Genomic DNA, 17509 nt, shown 5'->3' on the forward strand with positions numbered 1-17509 from the left:
CTTAAAACCCAAAGGTATGAATGTTGAATTATCCAATTTTAGGTAACTAACCAGACTACTCCCCACCCTCTCCTCTTTCCTGTGCCTCGGGTGTATAAAATCATGAGAGGAATAGATCGGGTAAATGCAAAGAATCTCTTGCCCAGAGTAGGCAAATCGAGGACGATTGGTTTAAGGTGAAGGGGAAAAGATTTAATAGGAATCTGAGGGGTACCTTTTTCACACAAAGGGTGGTGGGGGTTTGGAACAAGCTGCCGGAGGAGGTAGTTGAGGCAGGGACTATCCCAACGTTTAAGAAACAGTTAGACAGGTACATGGATAGGACTGGTTTGGAGGGATACGGGCCAAAAGCGGGCAGGTGGGATTAGTGTAGCTGGGATATGTTGGCCGGTGTGGGCAAGTTGGGCCGAAAGGCCTGTTTCTATGCTCTATCACTATATGACTCTATCTAGACTTGCACCAATTTCTCCCCTCCCCTCCCAACTACATTCTTTCCTCTAGCTTCTCAATTGACAACTCTTCTATCCTCATTTCACACCATGTTGTCTTGTCACCTCTGGCCTTTGTCCGGCCATCTGTCTGTCCCTCACCACCGTAGCTTGTATCCACTAATCACTTGCCTGCCACTCCTCCAGCTTTCTGTTCCCAACCCCCCACCACCTCAATCGGTCTGAAAAATGTTCTCCAGGGGTGTTGCTGCTCCTGCTGAGTTACTCCAGTACTTTGAGTCTTTTTTTGTAGACCAGCATCTGCAATTCCTTGTCCGAAATCGCAGGCTAATTTATTTGTGAAGCATTTTTATCTAAATCTTTTATAGAAATTGTTCTTAGCTATTGGAAATCTTGCCACATAAATGTTCAATCCCAACCTCCAAACAAAAAAAACAATTAACGGGCGTTGCTTTTTTCTATGATTATAAACCTATTGTATAAACCGATCAGCCAAAACATTATGACCTGATGAACCAAAACATTATGACCATCTGCCTAATATGCTGTTGTTCCTCCGTGTGCAGCCCCATACGCAGCAGGGTGCGATGCACTGTGTATTGTGACACATTCCCCCCGTGACCACCATTAAAATTTTCTGTAACTTGTGCCACAGTAGACCTTCTGTCGGTTCGGACCAGACAGGATAACCTTTGTTGCCCTCGCGCATCGATGACCCTTGGGCGCCCAACACCCTGTCACCGGTTTGTGGTTTGTCCCTACTCGGACCACTGTCGGTAGGTACTCGCCACTGCTGACCGGGAGCACCCCACAAGCCTTGCCATTTCAGAGATGCTCCGACCCAGTCGTCTGGCCATAACAATTTGGCCCTTATCAAAGTCGCTCAGGTCTTTACTCCTGCCCATTTCTCCCACATCCAACACATCAACTTCAAGAACTGACTGTTCACTTGCTGCCTAATATATCCCACCCCTTGACAGTTGTCATTGTAACAAGATAATCAATGTTATTCACTTCGCCTGTCAGTGGTCAGAATGTTTTGGCTGATCGGTGTATGTAACAGTAACTGGAATGCACTGTGAAATGTAAGTTAAACATGTTTTGTAATGAGGTATTATTCAAATTGCAGACACCAGAAACTCTACCTGGACATACCAAAGCAAAACTTGCTTACAGAGAAAGCGTTGAATGGTTCAAAGGCCAACAGATTGGGCTTGGAGCCTTTTCTTCATGTTACCAGGCCCAAGATCAGGGAACAGGGACATTAATGGCTGTGAAACAGGTATTTCCTATTATTCTAAGACACTACTAGTGAGAAGATGTAGCAGCCTTCAAAATTTGGTGCTCAAGCTGAGTTTTGGTAACTTTTTGAATATGTGCAGTATATTTTGTATTTGTGTTTTTTTTTTTGATTGACCTCACCTAAATATCCATCTCTCTGGGTAAATTTGGCAAATTACCCTCTTGGAAGGCCATCAGATGGGTGTTTAATAACAATCTGGTGGTTTAATGACTACCATTACTGAGGCCGGCTTTTATTTTAAATGAGAAATGTTTCATTAGGCAACATGGTTGTACCATTGCCACTTTGAAACAGAATAAAGCCAGCAAGACCACCTGGCATTGACCATATTTAGAGATAGTGAAGTTTCTCCCAGTGCAGTTGATCTTGCAAAATTCTCCCTGCAGGCATCTGGGCACGAGTATTTAAATTGATTCAGATTCCACTAAGTCTTATGGTGTAGGTTTATTATTCTCATGTGTACTGAGGTACAGTGAAAAGCTTTGTTCTGTGTGCTCTCCAAACAGATCAGATATACCATATATTGAATACAATCAAGTCAAACTGAGTACAATAGATGGAGCGAAGGGGAAGGTACAGTGCAGAATATTGCAGTGCTTCAGTTCCATTGACAAAATTCAATGGGATAGACTATGGAATCGGACTATACCCTAGCTGTGAAAGGACCTTTCAGAGGTCTGATAGCAGAGAGGAAGACGCTGTTACCGAGTCTGGTGGTTCACACTTTCAAGGTTCTGTACCACCGTCGGATAGGAGCAGGGGGAAGGATTGACTGGGGTGGGACATGCCATTGATTCTGTTGGCTGCTTTTCTGAGGCAAATGGAGTCAGTGGTGGGAGGTTTGGTCTGTGTGATGGGCTGGGCTACATCTTCAATTTCTTGCGGTCTTGGGCAGAGCTGCTACCAAACTAAGCTGCAATGCAATCAGATGGTCTGCTTTCTATTTATTCACAAAATGCTGGAGTAACTCAGCAGGTCAGGCAGCATCTCGGGAGAGAAGGAATGGGTGACGTTTCGGGTCGAGACCCTTCTTCAGACTGATATCGGGGGCGGGACAAAGGAAGGATATAGGTGGAGACAGGAAGATAGAGGGAGATCTGGGAAGGAGGAGGGGAAGGGGAAGGGGAAGGGAGGGACAGAGGGACTATCTAAAGTTGGAGAAGTCGACGTTCATACCACTGGGCTGCAAACTGCCCAGGTGAAATATGAGGTGCTGTTCCTCCAATTTCCGGTGGGCCTCACTATGGCACTGGAGGAGGCCCATGACAGAAAGGTCAGACTGGGAATGGGAGGGGGAGTTGAAGTGCTCGGCCACCGGGAGATCAGTTTTGTTAATGCGGACCGAGCGCAGGTGTTCAGCGAAGCGATCGCCGAGCCTGCGCTTGGTTTTGCCGATGTAAATAAGTTGACATCTAGAGCAGCGGATGCAATAGATGAGGTTGGAGGAGGTGCAGGTGAACCTTTGTCTCACCTGGAAAGGCTTTCTATGATGCATCTGTTGAATTTTGTAAAAGTCATGTGAGACTGTCCAAATTTCATCAGTCTCGAGCAAATGCAGGCATTGGTGTGCCTTATTGGCTGTCGCTTCAATGTGTTTGGGCTATGACAGATCATTGGTAATATTTACACCTAGGAACTTGAAGCTGTTAACCATTTTCACTTTGTCACCATTGATGCTGGTTAGGGTATGTACTCCACCAGTCGTGACAAGGAAATCACCTCCTGATTACCACTGCTTTCTTCTCTCAGTGAGTCAGTGCTCCTCCATGTTGAACAACCACTGAAAGCACCAAGGGCACAAAATATTTCTGGTTGGTAGATTTCAATGTTCATCGGCAGTAGTGGCTTGGTTGCAGCCGCACTGAATCTTGAAGGATATCAATTGTAGTCTGGCACAGTGGCAAGTGTCGTATGAATCAACAGAAGATAAGCTATTTGACTCGTGCTGTCCAAGACAGCTTTTGTGAAAGCAACCATTGCATAGCCTCGTAGGTCACTACAATCATCCCACATTGGTTAGACTCAGGACAGAATTTGGCTCGGAACTAGTTATCCTTAAACCACCGTGGACCATAATCGACAGCGGAAGTATACATCATTTTATCTGGCATAAAATTTTAAGGACTCTCGTTCTATCTATATAGTCGACCCAGGAGGTCAATTGTGTAGACGGGTGTAGAAGTGCATGCTAGACATACCCAAAAATGACGAGGTGCCAGCCCAGTGAACTCGCAGTTTGCGATTGCATGCGTGCTAAACAGCAAAAAATGGTTTGTATCAGACAGCTAAGCGATATCACAGCCAGTTGATTGGATTGAAGTTTTGCAATCTCACACATCCAGTCTAAACACTTAAATTGCTAACTCAACTAAGAGGCTCAAGAATGCAACCATCCTCTATTTTGTTGTGTTCTGGCAAGTGAGTGCTGAAGACGACACTGGAGCATTTGTAGCCATCCGCAGGCAGAAATCCTGAATTGATTTATCTCTGATTTCTCCTGAGATTGCCACCATAGATTCCTACTCTTCCCCAATTCAGTTCACTCCGTGTAATATTAGACGTGGCTGAGAACACTAGATACAGGAAAGGCTATGGGCCAGACAGCACCTTGGCTATACTGATGTTGCAGTTGTAGTTGCACTCCACAACTAGCTGTGCTTCCAGCCAAGCTCTTCCAATGCCATTACAACACTAACAACTACCCATCAAAGTGGAAAATTGCCCATGTGTGTAATATTTATAAAAATGCAGGACAAATCCAAGCTGGCTAATTACTGCCCAATTAAGCTACCCTCAGTCATCAACAAATTGATGGAAGGTGCACTTACTCGCCAATAACATGACCACTGATGCCCAGTCTGGGATTTGCCAGGTTCTTCATCTTCAGGCCCGAAACATGGACCATAGAGCTGAATTCTAGACATGCCCATTAAGTTATGGCAACAGTGGACCAAATGTGGCACAAGCAATTCTGGTGAATCAAAGGGAAAACACATCAGTGGTTGGAGTCGTACTTTCACAAAGGAAGGGAGAGTCTATCTGGTTGGAGATGAATCATCCCTCCCTCAGGGCATCGCTGAAAGAGTTATCAATGCACTGCCTTGGACCCAACCACTTTTAGCTGCTTCGTTAATGACCAACCAGCAATCATAAGTCAGGATTTGACATTCAGGCATTGGTTGATAAATGGCAAGTAACACCAGTGCCATAAAAGTACTGGGCAATTAACATCTCCAACTGGAGAGAATCGAACCATCCATGACATTCAACAACATTACCATGGGCGGTTGAGTCTCCAACCATCAACAACCTAGAATTCACCATTGACCAAAGGCAGCTTGACCTGTCACATAAATACCATGCCTACAAGATCCAGTCAGGTGATGAGTATTTTATGGCGAGAGACCTGCCTCTTTACCTTTCCACCATCTACATGATACATGAGTAGCATAGGGAATACTCTTCCATTTGCAAGTATGAGTGGAGCCCTGGTGAGTCTCAAAAGCTCAATGCCAAGCTGTAATGCAACGGCTAAAACAGGCTTTTCAGCTGAAATGAAATTGTCTGTTAACAGTCCCTATGTCGAGCAAGTAGGCTTGCTTAGAAAAACAATTGGGTGCTTAGGAAAATAATTGGGCTCACTTAGAATATCTAGTAAAACATGAGGCTTCAGATCATGCAGCCTCAAGGATGCAAGAAGAGAAAACTTCTTCCCCGAGACATCTGAGATTAGTTCAATCCTGATAAAATAAATAATCCCTGTTCCCATCAGTAAGAAGTGTTCCTAGCTTTAAACACATAGTTGACTGTTTGTAGATGAAGGAAGAGATGCAGTGTTTTTGATAATATAGGTTTATGCTAGGAATGGGCTCACTCCCAACTCAACAGCATTGCTCGAGTACGTTCACCAAAAGGTTTGCAGTGCTTCAAGATGGTGGCCCCACTGTTACTTTCTCGAGACCAATTCGGGATGTACAGTAATTGCTCTAATTGTCACTGATACCCAGATTTCCAAAAAATGAATACATGAAAAGGAGTGGATAGCACATTTAATTAGTGATGGAACAGCGTGTAGAGGTTGAAAAGGTATCAAAATCTGAAAACAATTGGTAAGAAAATTTGAATTTGCATTTGGTGGTTTTCATGTTAGAACCCATTAATTATATTTTGAATTGTTGTCCTTTGGCATGTGGAATTTGGCATGTGGAATTTTGTCAAATCAGTGTACTTTTTTTCCCCTCTAACTTCACGAAACAGGTGACATACGTCAGGAACACATCTACTGAGCAAGAAGAAGTGGTACAGACTCTAAGGGAAGAAATCCGTATGATGGGACATCTTTACCATCCTAATATCATTCGGATGTTGGGTGCCACTTGTGAGAAGAGTAATTATAATTTGTTCGTTGAATGGATGGCAGGTAAGAATTTGTTTTAAATTCATGAAATTATTTCATAACATAGATAATTTGTTTTCAGGTGGCTTGTTTTTGCTGATCTTAAAAAAATAAATTATTTATTAAGCTATTGATTAGCATTGTAGGCACTCCAGGAGAAATTCATTAAGCTAATAATTATTTTTAAGAGTGAGTGCTGGTCGAGTCTGAGGAAGGGTCGAGTCTGAGGAAGGGTATCGACCCAAAACGTCACCCATTCCTTTGCTCCAGAGATGCTGCCTATTCTACTGAGTTACCCCAGCTTTTTGTGTCTTATCTTTGGAATGGATTCAATAATGACTTTCAAAAGTGAATTAAATAAGTACTTGAAAAGGAATTAAAAATGTATAAAGGGTTGGGATGCAAGACTAATTGACTGTTTCCAAATTACAAATTTGAGCAAGAATGAAGTATTTTACTGGTTGAAGGAATAAGGGGCAGTGGTAGAAGAGCTGCTGCCTTACCGCGCCAGAGACCCGGGTTCGATCCTGATCACGGGTGCTCTCTGTATGGAGTTTGTACGCTCCCCCTGTGACCCGTGTGGGTTCTCTTTGGGTGCTCTGGTTTCCCCCCCCACACTCCAAAGACGTATATGCTTGTAGGCTAATTGGTTTGTAAAATTGTAAATTATCCTTGGTGTCGGATAGTATTAGTGTGTGGGGATTGCTGGTCAGCGCGGACTTGATGGGCCGAAGGGACTGTTCTGTGCTGTATCTCTAAACTAAACCTGGAATTTAACAACAAATGATTTTGGCTACTTTGGCTCATGAATTTTATATTTTGCCCTCTGACAGAAAGTTGTATTATAAAGCTTCTTTCATGACCTCCAGATGTCCTAAAAACACTTAAGTCCATTATGTGATTTTCAAAGTGCTGCCTTTGTGTTGTAAGAAACAGCAAGCAGATGAGCATGATATTGCATTAGCAAAATTAAAAAATACAATTTTCCATTTAAACAAAATTAATATGCTAAGTTTTATAATATCTTTTGCATGGCATTTTACCTTCCAGGTGGATCGGTTTCACATTTGCTGAACAAATACGGTGCTTTCAAGGAACAAGTTATTATTAATTACAATGAGCAGCTGTTGCGAGGCTTGGCTTATCTTCACGAGAACCAAATCATCCACCGGGACATCAAAGGTAAAAATCCCTTGATCCTTGGCTAACAACAATGTGTTCAAAAGACACATTAGACAAATTTATGTACAAGAATAGGTCCTGTTGTGAGTAACCATGCTTTGAGGTGCTGTCTTGCTCTGACCTTTTAAACCCTCAGAACCCTTTGGTGATATCCAATAACATTTTCTCCTTTTTTTAAAAAATGTGTGCCTGTCAGTATTTGTTGAGGGATGAGGTTTCTTTGGAATGCATTTTAGATATTTGAGAGCATATTTGGGGTTGTGACTTGGGAAAAGAATTTGCTTCCTTCGTGGATTACTGTACTAACTTGTAGCATTTGGTTTCCTAGGTGCCAATCTGTTAATTGACAGCACAGGACAGCGACTAAGGATAGCCGACTTTGGGGCTGCAGCCAGGCTGGCATCAAAGGGCACTGGTGCAGGTGAATTTCAAGGACAGCTGTTAGGGACTATTGCATTCATGGCACCTGAGGTGAGATTAATTAAATTTAATTCCTCTTTATATTTGAGTAGTTCTTAATTGCTGTTTCCCTCCAATCATTACATTTGATAGAGATATTGGGCGGCACGGTAGCGCAGCGGTAGAGTTGCTGCTTTACAGCGAATGCAGCGCCGGAGACTCGGGTTCGATCCTGACTACGGGTGCTGCACTGTAAGGAGTTTGTACGTTCTCCCCGTGACCTGCGTGGGTTTTCTCCGAGATCTTCGGTTTCCTCCAAAGACGTACAGGTTTGTAGGTTAATTGGCTGGGTAAATGTAAAAAATTGTCCCTAGTGGGTGTAGGATAGTGTTAATGTGTGGGGATCGCTGGGCGGCGCGGACTTGGTGGGCCGAAAAGGCCTGCTTCCGCGCTGTATATATATGATATGATATATGATATTGGAGTCGTCCCTTGGCATTCTTGCTTAATGTTCCAAAATGTTGCTAGTTTGTGTTGATTTGAGAAAACAATGCAAAAAAAGTCCTTCGCTACAAATTCCACCGTGTGATCCATTTTGTTTTACAGAATAAGTGTCATGTTGCGGTGTTGGCTCGAAGGGCCAAATGGCCGCCACCTGCACCTATTTTGTATGTTTCTATTTGCTGTGCTGTAGAAACCGTTGTATGGTCTGAAACAAATATTCTCGTGACTAGTTTTTGGAGGGGTGTGGAGGAAGAATGTGGAATGAATCCTCATTTGCAGAAGAGCTGTATTTGCTTCAATAAATAGACATTAGGTTAAGTTTATTGTCACATGTACCGAGGTACAGGGAAAAGCTTTGTTTTGGATGATCAGATAATACTATATCTGATCAATCAAGTCAAACTCAAATACAAAATGTAGAACAAAGGGAGAGATATCGAGTGTAAAATATAGTTCTCATTTTTGTAGCGCATTTGATTCAGACAAATTCCAATGTCTGCAAAAGGGTAGAGGTGGGTAGGACTGCGGCCTAGTTTATGGAAGAACCGTTCAGAGGGCATTTTTAAAATATTGTTGGTATGCTGCTGACGCAATTTAATTATCCCTACTTAAATGACGTTTCATTTTGTGTGAGAGTGCTCTAAATACTGGGCAGATACTTTATGTTGCACTGGTAATTAAGCGGTTGTGAAAACTATGACATTGCTTTAAAGTTTGTATTTCTGTTTTAAGCCACAAATGTAGAGAATGTTTTGTGACAATATGAGCATCACTACTAAAATCTAGGCAGCTATTTCTGTGACTATGCAAGCACACAAAGCATCTTAATAAGTCGTAAGTGGTAGAATGTATTTCAACTGACCTCTTGGACAAAAACATTTTCGAATTGAACAAAAGATTGTTTTGGTGTGTGTTCTGAGCAAGAATCTTGGACCTGTGGTGTTAACTTTGTTGTGTCGGTAGGAGATGCTGCCTGACCAGTTGAGTTACTCCAGGATTTTGTCTGTCTTTGGTGTTAACTTTGTTTCTCTTTTCACAGATGCTGCTTAATCTGCTGCATTCTTCCAGCATTTTCTATAATTATTTCAGATTTTCAGCATCTGCATTTTTACGTTATTTCACGTTATTTGTGAATGTTGCAATAACTTCAGTTGTTATGCGTGCTTTGTAGATCTTTTCTCATTCTGCTGTCCAAATTACTCCATTGAAAGCATGTAAAATTGCACACTATAATCTTGGCATTTGCTCTTTTAGGTGTTGCGGGGCCAGCCATATGGCAGAAGCTGTGATGTGTGGAGCGTTGGCTGTGTTATAATCGAAATGGCTTGTGCCAAACCACCTTGGAATGCAGAAAAACACTCCAATCACCTTGCTCTTATCTTTAAGGTAGATAAAGTTATGGGATATATCCACATTAAATATTGAAAGATTGCACATTTCTTAAAATGAGTCTTGATTACATGAAATTATCATGGATTAAGCAGTGTTCCCAATTCCCAGCTGAACGATATTGAGCATTGGTAAATTATTTTAAAACATAACCAAAGGGCAGGAAAGGACAAAATGTATTGAATAAAATAAACCAAGAATTGCGCTTGCTCATAACAAATGTGAATATTGCATTACAATACTATGCCAGTTTAAGACTTTGTTTTTACCACAGTTGCAACAGGTGTATTTGTTATTTTCAAAATTATTAGTTTGAAAATTGTACGCTTTAGTGCATACCAAGAAATGTGTTTCACTGTTGCATTTTCTCTCAACATTGAACAGATTGCCAGTGCAACGAGTGCGCCCACAATTCCAAATCATCTATCGCCAGCACTGCGTGATGTGGCTCTGCGGTGCCTGGAGCTTCAGCCCCAGGAGAGACCTCCATCACGGGAGCTCCTGAAACACCCAGTGTTCCGGACGTGGTAAAGAACACTGTCAGAGAAGAAAGCTGTGCCAGGGGAAACTACTGAAACAAAGAAAATGCTCAAGTGTTGGCCTGCAATGCATTGTAGAGCTACACAAACAGATAAACTGGCCTCAAGTTTGAAGTAAAAGCAGCAAAGCCAAACGGAGCCTGTGTCTCAGGAAATGACTACCACACAAGGATCTATATCTTTAAAATAGTATGCAGATGTTCTGTTCTTGTAAAAGTTGTGCCTTTTTATCGATTTAGACTTGTCCTTGTTGGCCAGAACTGTATTTTGGATCTGCCAGTTAAAAGCTATAGGGCAGTTGCGAGAACATTCTTCCATTGGAGCACTTTTTCAGCTAATACTAGCAGCTGAGGGGCTCCTGAGAGTTTTTGCTGTGTTAAACTGCCACTGGATATGGTTATGCTTTTTTGAAGTAGCACAAAGGATATGTTAACATTGCCAGACTCCCCTTAAGTTCATTTACAAAATGTTCTGGTAAAAGATTTGTTTCTGGGTTTTGTGCTGAGATATTTGGGGGTAGATTTTCCACTTTGAGCGCAATCGGCCCACTAATGCAAATTGCGCATAGAATTGCACTAGAGTTTGAAATTGGATATTATTTGCTCAAGTTTCCAATCAATATAAGTGAAGTCCATCGTGAACCATAACAATCCGGCAGCATTTTAGACGGTGATGTTTTCTATTTTGTGTACAAAAGTTTAAATGTGGTTAGCTAATACTATTTTCTTGCAGCTGAAAATAAGTTTGGTTTTTAAAAGATGCTAAATATTTTAACGTGTCCCATCCCCAGGTTCAAATCACTGAAAAAGGCTCTGATAGTTTAAATGTTAAACTTTAATCAGTTTTATATTTAGTTTCAAAAAGATGTCTATTGTTGCCAGCGTGCCTTAATTTTGAGGGCCTCCTCAAAGCCCCACAAACAGATGCAGTGAAAACTTGTTATATTAATTGAATCTCTGGTTTTGTGGGTGGAATCAGATTTGGGGTGCTTTTTTTAAACTAGCACAAAAGATTACAATTTGAACTTGACGTAATTTGCACTTGAAATTTCTCAATCTTCTGTGCCATTTTGGACGTTTTAGGTAAATTTTAAAGCTGGTTGAAACCTGCGCTGCTTAGGGGAAATTCTACCCTTTGTTACTGTCAGCAGTCTACTTGAGTACTTATTATAGGTTTTCAATGTGAAGACAGTGAATTTGGAAAATCATTTCAGTTGATTGGACAATTTACTAGAAAGGTGCCTGCTGTATCTGTCCAGTTTTAGTGGACAAATTGTTTTGCTAGTAGTTACAAGGAGCTCTGTGATATTGACTTGGGATTAATTTGTTTAATATTCAGGGAAGGGTAATTTTCAAATAAGAAATTATGTGTAGAAGTTTTATGCCACAATTCAGCCATTGAGTTACAAAAAATATTGAAAATGTCCTATTTCTTTTTAAATGCTGAACAAATAGCTTTTGAATTCCATTGTCAAATAATCACAGTGATGGAATTTCTTTATGGAAATTTGGCCCTTTCACTTGTGCTAGTCTATTCGACTTCAGTGTGTAAATATTTCTCGATCAGTTGAACTTCGCTTTTGTTTACTGCTGTACAATTTTGGGATCTGTGCGAGAAAGTCTTATTTCTTTAATTTTCTGAACACACAAGCAAAAAAAGTTATTTGATCCTTGATCTGCAGATTTTTTCATTTATCATATTTCTTGGATTTCAACTTAATCTCCCCCCCCCCCCCCCCCATGTAATGTCTTTAATACTGATTTTAGTCCAGCTCTTCTCTACAAAATTAAATGTTTGCCATTTAGTCAGCCATCTGCTTCAGAATGGCAGTGATTTAAATGCTGATGAATCTTGGATGAAAACAGGCTTATTGAAAAATTACATGTAACACCTTGAGCATTATTAAATTTTTAATTTCCGTTGCTACTTTTTCCTTAAACTAAAAGGAAAATGGTTTGAATTAGACGCATTATTTTATTGACATTATCTAAATGTCAACTTTTAAGATATTCGGTTTTATCTTCACATGAAAGAACAAATACATATTGATGTATTTAAATAGCACAATTGGATTGACGATTGAAAATATTTTGCATTAATCACTGTTTTAAAGTGGCAAAACAAATTCTGATTGACATTATCAAAATTTCAGTTGTCTAAATTCTCACAAAGTGGCATTTTACTTGATGTTTTTTTTAAATTGAGTCTAAATATTTGTATGTTTTTTTAAGTGGTTGGCTGTAAAAGCTTGTATCCTATAGGTGTAATTAGGTATTTTAACTCTTCCAGCAATAAGTCTTCATTGTCTTCACAGATTTTTAATTATTGTTACCACTAACTGTGGCAAGTTTGGTAAACGAAAGTATTTGTGTCAAATTGATATACAGGGGTTATACAAAAAAGTAAGAGGCTGTTAAGCATCAATGATGTGAGGGGTTTTGGTCCCTAGTTTCAATTTTTTTAATTTAAAGCCCATTTATAATGTGAAGCTCAGAAAATGTTAATTTTTATAAAGAATGTGTTAATATTGTGTTACATTCCTTATTGGGTAGAAAGGTGCTTTTATTGCTTGAAGAGTTAAAAGGTGTTCAGAGGTATTTGTAGATACTTGATACCTCTGACTCCTTATGTTATTGACAATTTGGAATCGTATTGTGGTCCTTTCAAGTCAGTACGTTTTAAGTGTTTTCTAATGAGCTTTAAATGATGCACACTTGCCATTTTATACTGGAGATGTTTTTGTCATATTTTCACTTTCTGACAAAGGCATTAAACTGATGAACCTCAGCTAATCAGTATTACTTTATAGATCTCAGCATCTGGCTTGTTTAAAAAGTTGATGCTTCTTATTTTCAAGATGTGTTTTAATTGAGATTGTTTGCATTGCCCTCAGCTTGCTGGTAATTATGTATTTTGTGTAATTTTCTTTTATTTTATGCACATGTGATGTAATATTCTTTTTCTTTTGGATCAGAGCTGGATTGAAAATGTAATGTGTAATTATTTGTGCTGTTCTTATTATTATTTGGTACTTCTTAAATTGTAAATAACGTCTACTGCTGTTTTATTCCAGTTTCTACTACCTCAGGTGTCCTATAGTTCTTCTACCAAAGTACACTTTCATCATGAAACTATTTGCTATGGGACTGTAATTTCTAAAATTTCCAGGGCTTAAGGGCTGACTTTTATTAGCACCTTGCTGTGCAAGCAAAATAAAAAATAAAAATCTCTCGGGTTGAAAAAATTGGTTAAATGTATCCTTTGTAATTTTAAATATATCAAATATTTTAATTATTGAAATTTTTACCCCATTTTGAAACATTTTATAGCATAATTTGGACCTATTTTGGTGTTTTTGTCTTTCTAGTAAATAAAAGTGATTTCTTTTATGGAACAACATTTTCATGTTTGCTTTTTGTTGCTAATTGCAGTGAATTGTGTTTAAGATCAGTAGCTTAAATGGTGAATGGCAGGTGATGTTGCCAGTGTTTCAGATTCAAATCACAATCCAGTGATTTCGGTGGAAATAAATTCCACAATCCCATACTGATGGTATGCTACTTCTTGAATGATGCATTAAATGATATAACAGCAGTCCAAGGACAACAATCACAAACTCCAAGGCTGTGAAACGGTCTAGTCAATTGGATTTTATTTTTTTGAAGAAAGGTCTAGATCAAAATGTTGTCTGTCAACAGATGAGGTGTGACCTGTTGAGTTTAGTCTTTGGAATGCAGCAAGAAACCGGACCGGTCACAGAGAGAATGCACAAACTGTGTACACACCGCTCCTAGAGTCAGGATTGAACCCAGGTCTCTGCTGCTGTAAGGCAGCAACTCTACAGCTGCGCCACCCTGATTCCTCCAGCACTTTTCTTGCTCATCTGTTGTTGCGGTAAATGTAGAATAGTACAGCACGGGAAGGGTCCTTTGGCACACAATGGCAGAGTCCAACATGATGCCAAATTAAACTAGCCCCATCTGCATGCTCATGATCTATATCCCTCTTTCATGCCTGTTCATGTGGCTCTCTAACAGCCTCATAAACATCACTTTCATATCTGCTTCCAATCCTGGAAACACGTTCCAGGCACCTACCATTTTCTCTGTGTAAAACAAAAATTTGCCACAATTTTTGTTTAGATTTAGGTTTATTGGTGTGTACCACGGTACACCGAAAAGGTATGTTTCCACCCTTGGAAAAAGACTTTCTGCTCTATGACCCTCATGATTTAATAAACTTTGATCAGGTTGCCCCTCAGCCTCTGACACTGCAAAGAGAACAATCCAAAGTTTATCCAACTATTCCATACAGCCAATCACAACAGATTTATCAGTTTATCACTACCTAGTATTCAAATTGGGCTGTGTTGACATCCTAAATTTCCATGATTATAACAAACAATTAGAGCAATTTAAAATGACAACAGAAGCCAGATTGTCAGAGTTTGAAAGTTCATTGAGATAATGAGTGGGATTCACGCCGTAAGCAATAATGGCAGTAAATGGGGAAAATAAAATTAGGTATTGGTGTTAACAACCAGTACATTAGCAAATTAATATAGAAAGTGGAACAGCACAAGTAATGGGCTCTTCACCCCCACAATGTTTGTGCAAAGCATGATACCTAAACCGAACTAATCTCATCTGCCTGCACATGATCCATAACCAATATTATTGATTTATTATTGTCACATGCCAAGATATTGTGTAAAACCTTTACATGCTCTCCAGGCAATTCATATTATAAACAAGTGCATCAAGTAGTGCACGGGGAAATAAACTGCAGAATGCACTTTTACAGCGGCCGAGAACACGAAAGGGCTGCAACAGTGTAGATTGAAAGTTTGGGAATTCATCCTTGGCATATGAGAGGTCTAGTCAAGAGTCTGATAACAGCGGGTAAGAAGCTGTTCTTGAATCTGGTGATACCTACTTTCAAGCTTTTATATATTCTACCTGATGGGAGGTTGGAGAAGAAATACCGACTGGAGTGCGAGTGGTCCTTGATCACATTGGCTGTTCTCCCAAGGCAGCATTAAGTGAGTAGGGGGACTATAGGGAGGAGCTGGTGGACTGGGCTGCATTCACAACTCTGCAATTTCTTGCAATGTTGGCAGAGCTATTGCCATACCTAGGTGTGATTCATCCCGATAAGATGCTGAATGTCCTTAGCCTTCTGAGGAAGTAGAGACATTGATGCTATGGCCAAAAAAGTACACCAATATGGTTGGACCAGGGCAAATCATTAGTGATAGTTAAACCTAGAAACTTGTTGAAGTGCTCTACAATCTCCACCTCTTTAATTATCACAAAAAAAATCTTATTTAAAAACAATATTTATTATGCAATAATACAATACAAACAAATATACCAAATGAAACTATTATACAACTATATTACAATCCCTATCCAGGATGCATCCAATCCCCTGCAGTGCCCAACAGTCCCGGAAATCCCCCAGGGTGGCCGTGGACAGCGCGTAGTCCCTCTCCAACACCACCCAGGCGCGGATATAATCCCGGAAAAGGGGTAGGCAGCTGGCTCGGGCAGAGCCCTCTTCCGCCTGGCGCCGTGAGTCGCAGATGGCCAGCCCCAGGAGCAACCCAACCAGGACATCTTTGGCCCTACCCTCTCCCCTACACACAGGGTGTCCAAAGATGAGGACGGTGGGTGAAAAGTACAGCCAAAAGGCAAGGAGCAGCCCTTTTAGAAACCGAAACAGGCTGCAGCCATCTCCACCTCAGCAGCATTAATACCGACTGGGGTGTGTATTCTGCTTCTTGAAGTCAATGATCAGCTCCTTTGCTTGCATAGTTGTCTAGACGCCGTGCTGCGAAGCTCTATCTCCTCCCTTTATTCCATTTTGTCAGTGTTTGAGATCCTTTTGCAAACGTAAATGGAATTAGAGCAGAACTGTGTGCACACTCGTGAGTGTATAGGGAATATATGAAGGGGTTGAGAATACATTCTGGAGGGGCATTGGTTCTGATCAATATTGTGAAGGATGTTTTGTCACCTTTCCTCACTGGCTGCAGTCTATGGATCTGGAAGTCAATGATCCATTTGCAGAGGGGTCCTGTGTTCTAGGTCCAGGAGTTTTGGAGATGAGGTTGGTTGGGATTAGGGTGTTGAAGACGGAGTCATAGTCAATAAATAGTATTCTGACAAGTGTTCAGAGGTTCCAGCAATGAGTGACGTGCCAGAGACGTGGTGTTTCCGGTGGACCTGTTGAATTGGTAGATGAATTGCAGTGGATCAAGGCTACCTGGGAGGCTGGATTGATGCACACCATAATCAGCCTCTCAAAGCACTTCATAATGGTTCATGTCAGAGTCCCCACCATTTTGGTACAGTACCGTGGTCCTTCATTAAGGCACGCTACCTTGTTTTTCTTTGGCACTGGGATGATAGTAGACGTCTTTAAGCAGGTGCGAACCTTAGGTTGGGTTAAAGATGTTGCAGGTTATTCAATTAGGAATTAAGCACATTTTGGTAAGTTCAGTAAGATATGTCTACCAATAGGCACTGCACACTGAAAAAACTATGGGAAAGGTTTTGCAGACTGCAGTGAAAATGGAATGCACAGTGCAGCATAAAACATAAGAACGGCTAGTTGAAATGACGAGCTTGAGAGACTATTTCCATGGTTATTGTTTCAAAGTTTCAGCTTGACACTGTTAGAAAGGTATGATATATTGGAAGGTTGATATACTACTGGCACAGTTAGATAACAGAGTCATACAGTTGTCTAGAGCCAAGAAAGTCACGCTATAAATGATGAACGTTATAACACATTTACACATTTCCCAGCAGTTGCTGGAAAAATGAAAGATATTCACTAAATGTTTGCAATTCCCATGCTTACTCAGAATTGAAAGTCAACAAAGGTAGTCAGCAGTATCTGATCATCAACATAAATAAATAGCTGCACTCATTAATGTGGTATAGTCAAGCTTTGCTGAAGGGTTTCAAGGTTGTTATGAATGCAATTGTGCAAGGACTGGGCATTGCTTGCATAAGCATGCTGATCTGTTGATCATCACAAACACAGAAGAGAATGTTCTGATTTTGGAGGAAGTGTTTAGGAGATAACATGAGATCAATGAGTTATAGCGCAGGAAAAGTTTAGTTTAGTTTATTATTGTCATGTGCACCGGGGATACCGTGAAAAGCTTTTGTTTGTTTGATATCCGGTCAAAAAAAAGACGATACATGAATAAAATCAAGCTGTCCACGACAAATCTAAAGGAAAAAGGATACAACATTTAGTGCAAAGATATAACGTTGTTGTCCGATAAAGTCTGATTAAGAAAGTTCAAAGGTCTGTAATGGGGTATAAGGGAGGT

General features: G+C 40.5%; 1 protein-coding gene across 1 annotated transcript in view; it reads left to right on the plus strand.

Moving 5' to 3' along the window:
• Positions 1 to 13497, plus strand: part of map3k1 (mitogen-activated protein kinase kinase kinase 1, E3 ubiquitin protein ligase) — a 78340-nt gene extending 64843 nt beyond the window's left edge. The window contains exons 15-20 of the mRNA XM_078397057.1: positions 1579 to 1731; positions 6010 to 6172; positions 7199 to 7330; positions 7659 to 7801; positions 9488 to 9619; positions 10007 to 13497. Coding sequence (XP_078253183.1) covers positions 1579 to 1731; positions 6010 to 6172; positions 7199 to 7330; positions 7659 to 7801; positions 9488 to 9619; positions 10007 to 10153 — 870 coding nt within the window. The 3' untranslated portion in view covers positions 10154 to 13497. The remainder of the gene's footprint in view (positions 1 to 1578; positions 1732 to 6009; positions 6173 to 7198; positions 7331 to 7658; positions 7802 to 9487; positions 9620 to 10006) is intronic.
• Positions 13498 to 17509: the final 4012 nt, after the last annotated feature.

The sequence above is a fragment of the Rhinoraja longicauda genome, chromosome 1 (genome assembly GCF_053455715.1).
Source record: "Rhinoraja longicauda isolate Sanriku21f chromosome 1, sRhiLon1.1, whole genome shotgun sequence".
NCBI classification, from domain to species: domain Eukaryota; kingdom Metazoa; phylum Chordata; class Chondrichthyes; order Rajiformes; family Arhynchobatidae; genus Rhinoraja; species Rhinoraja longicauda.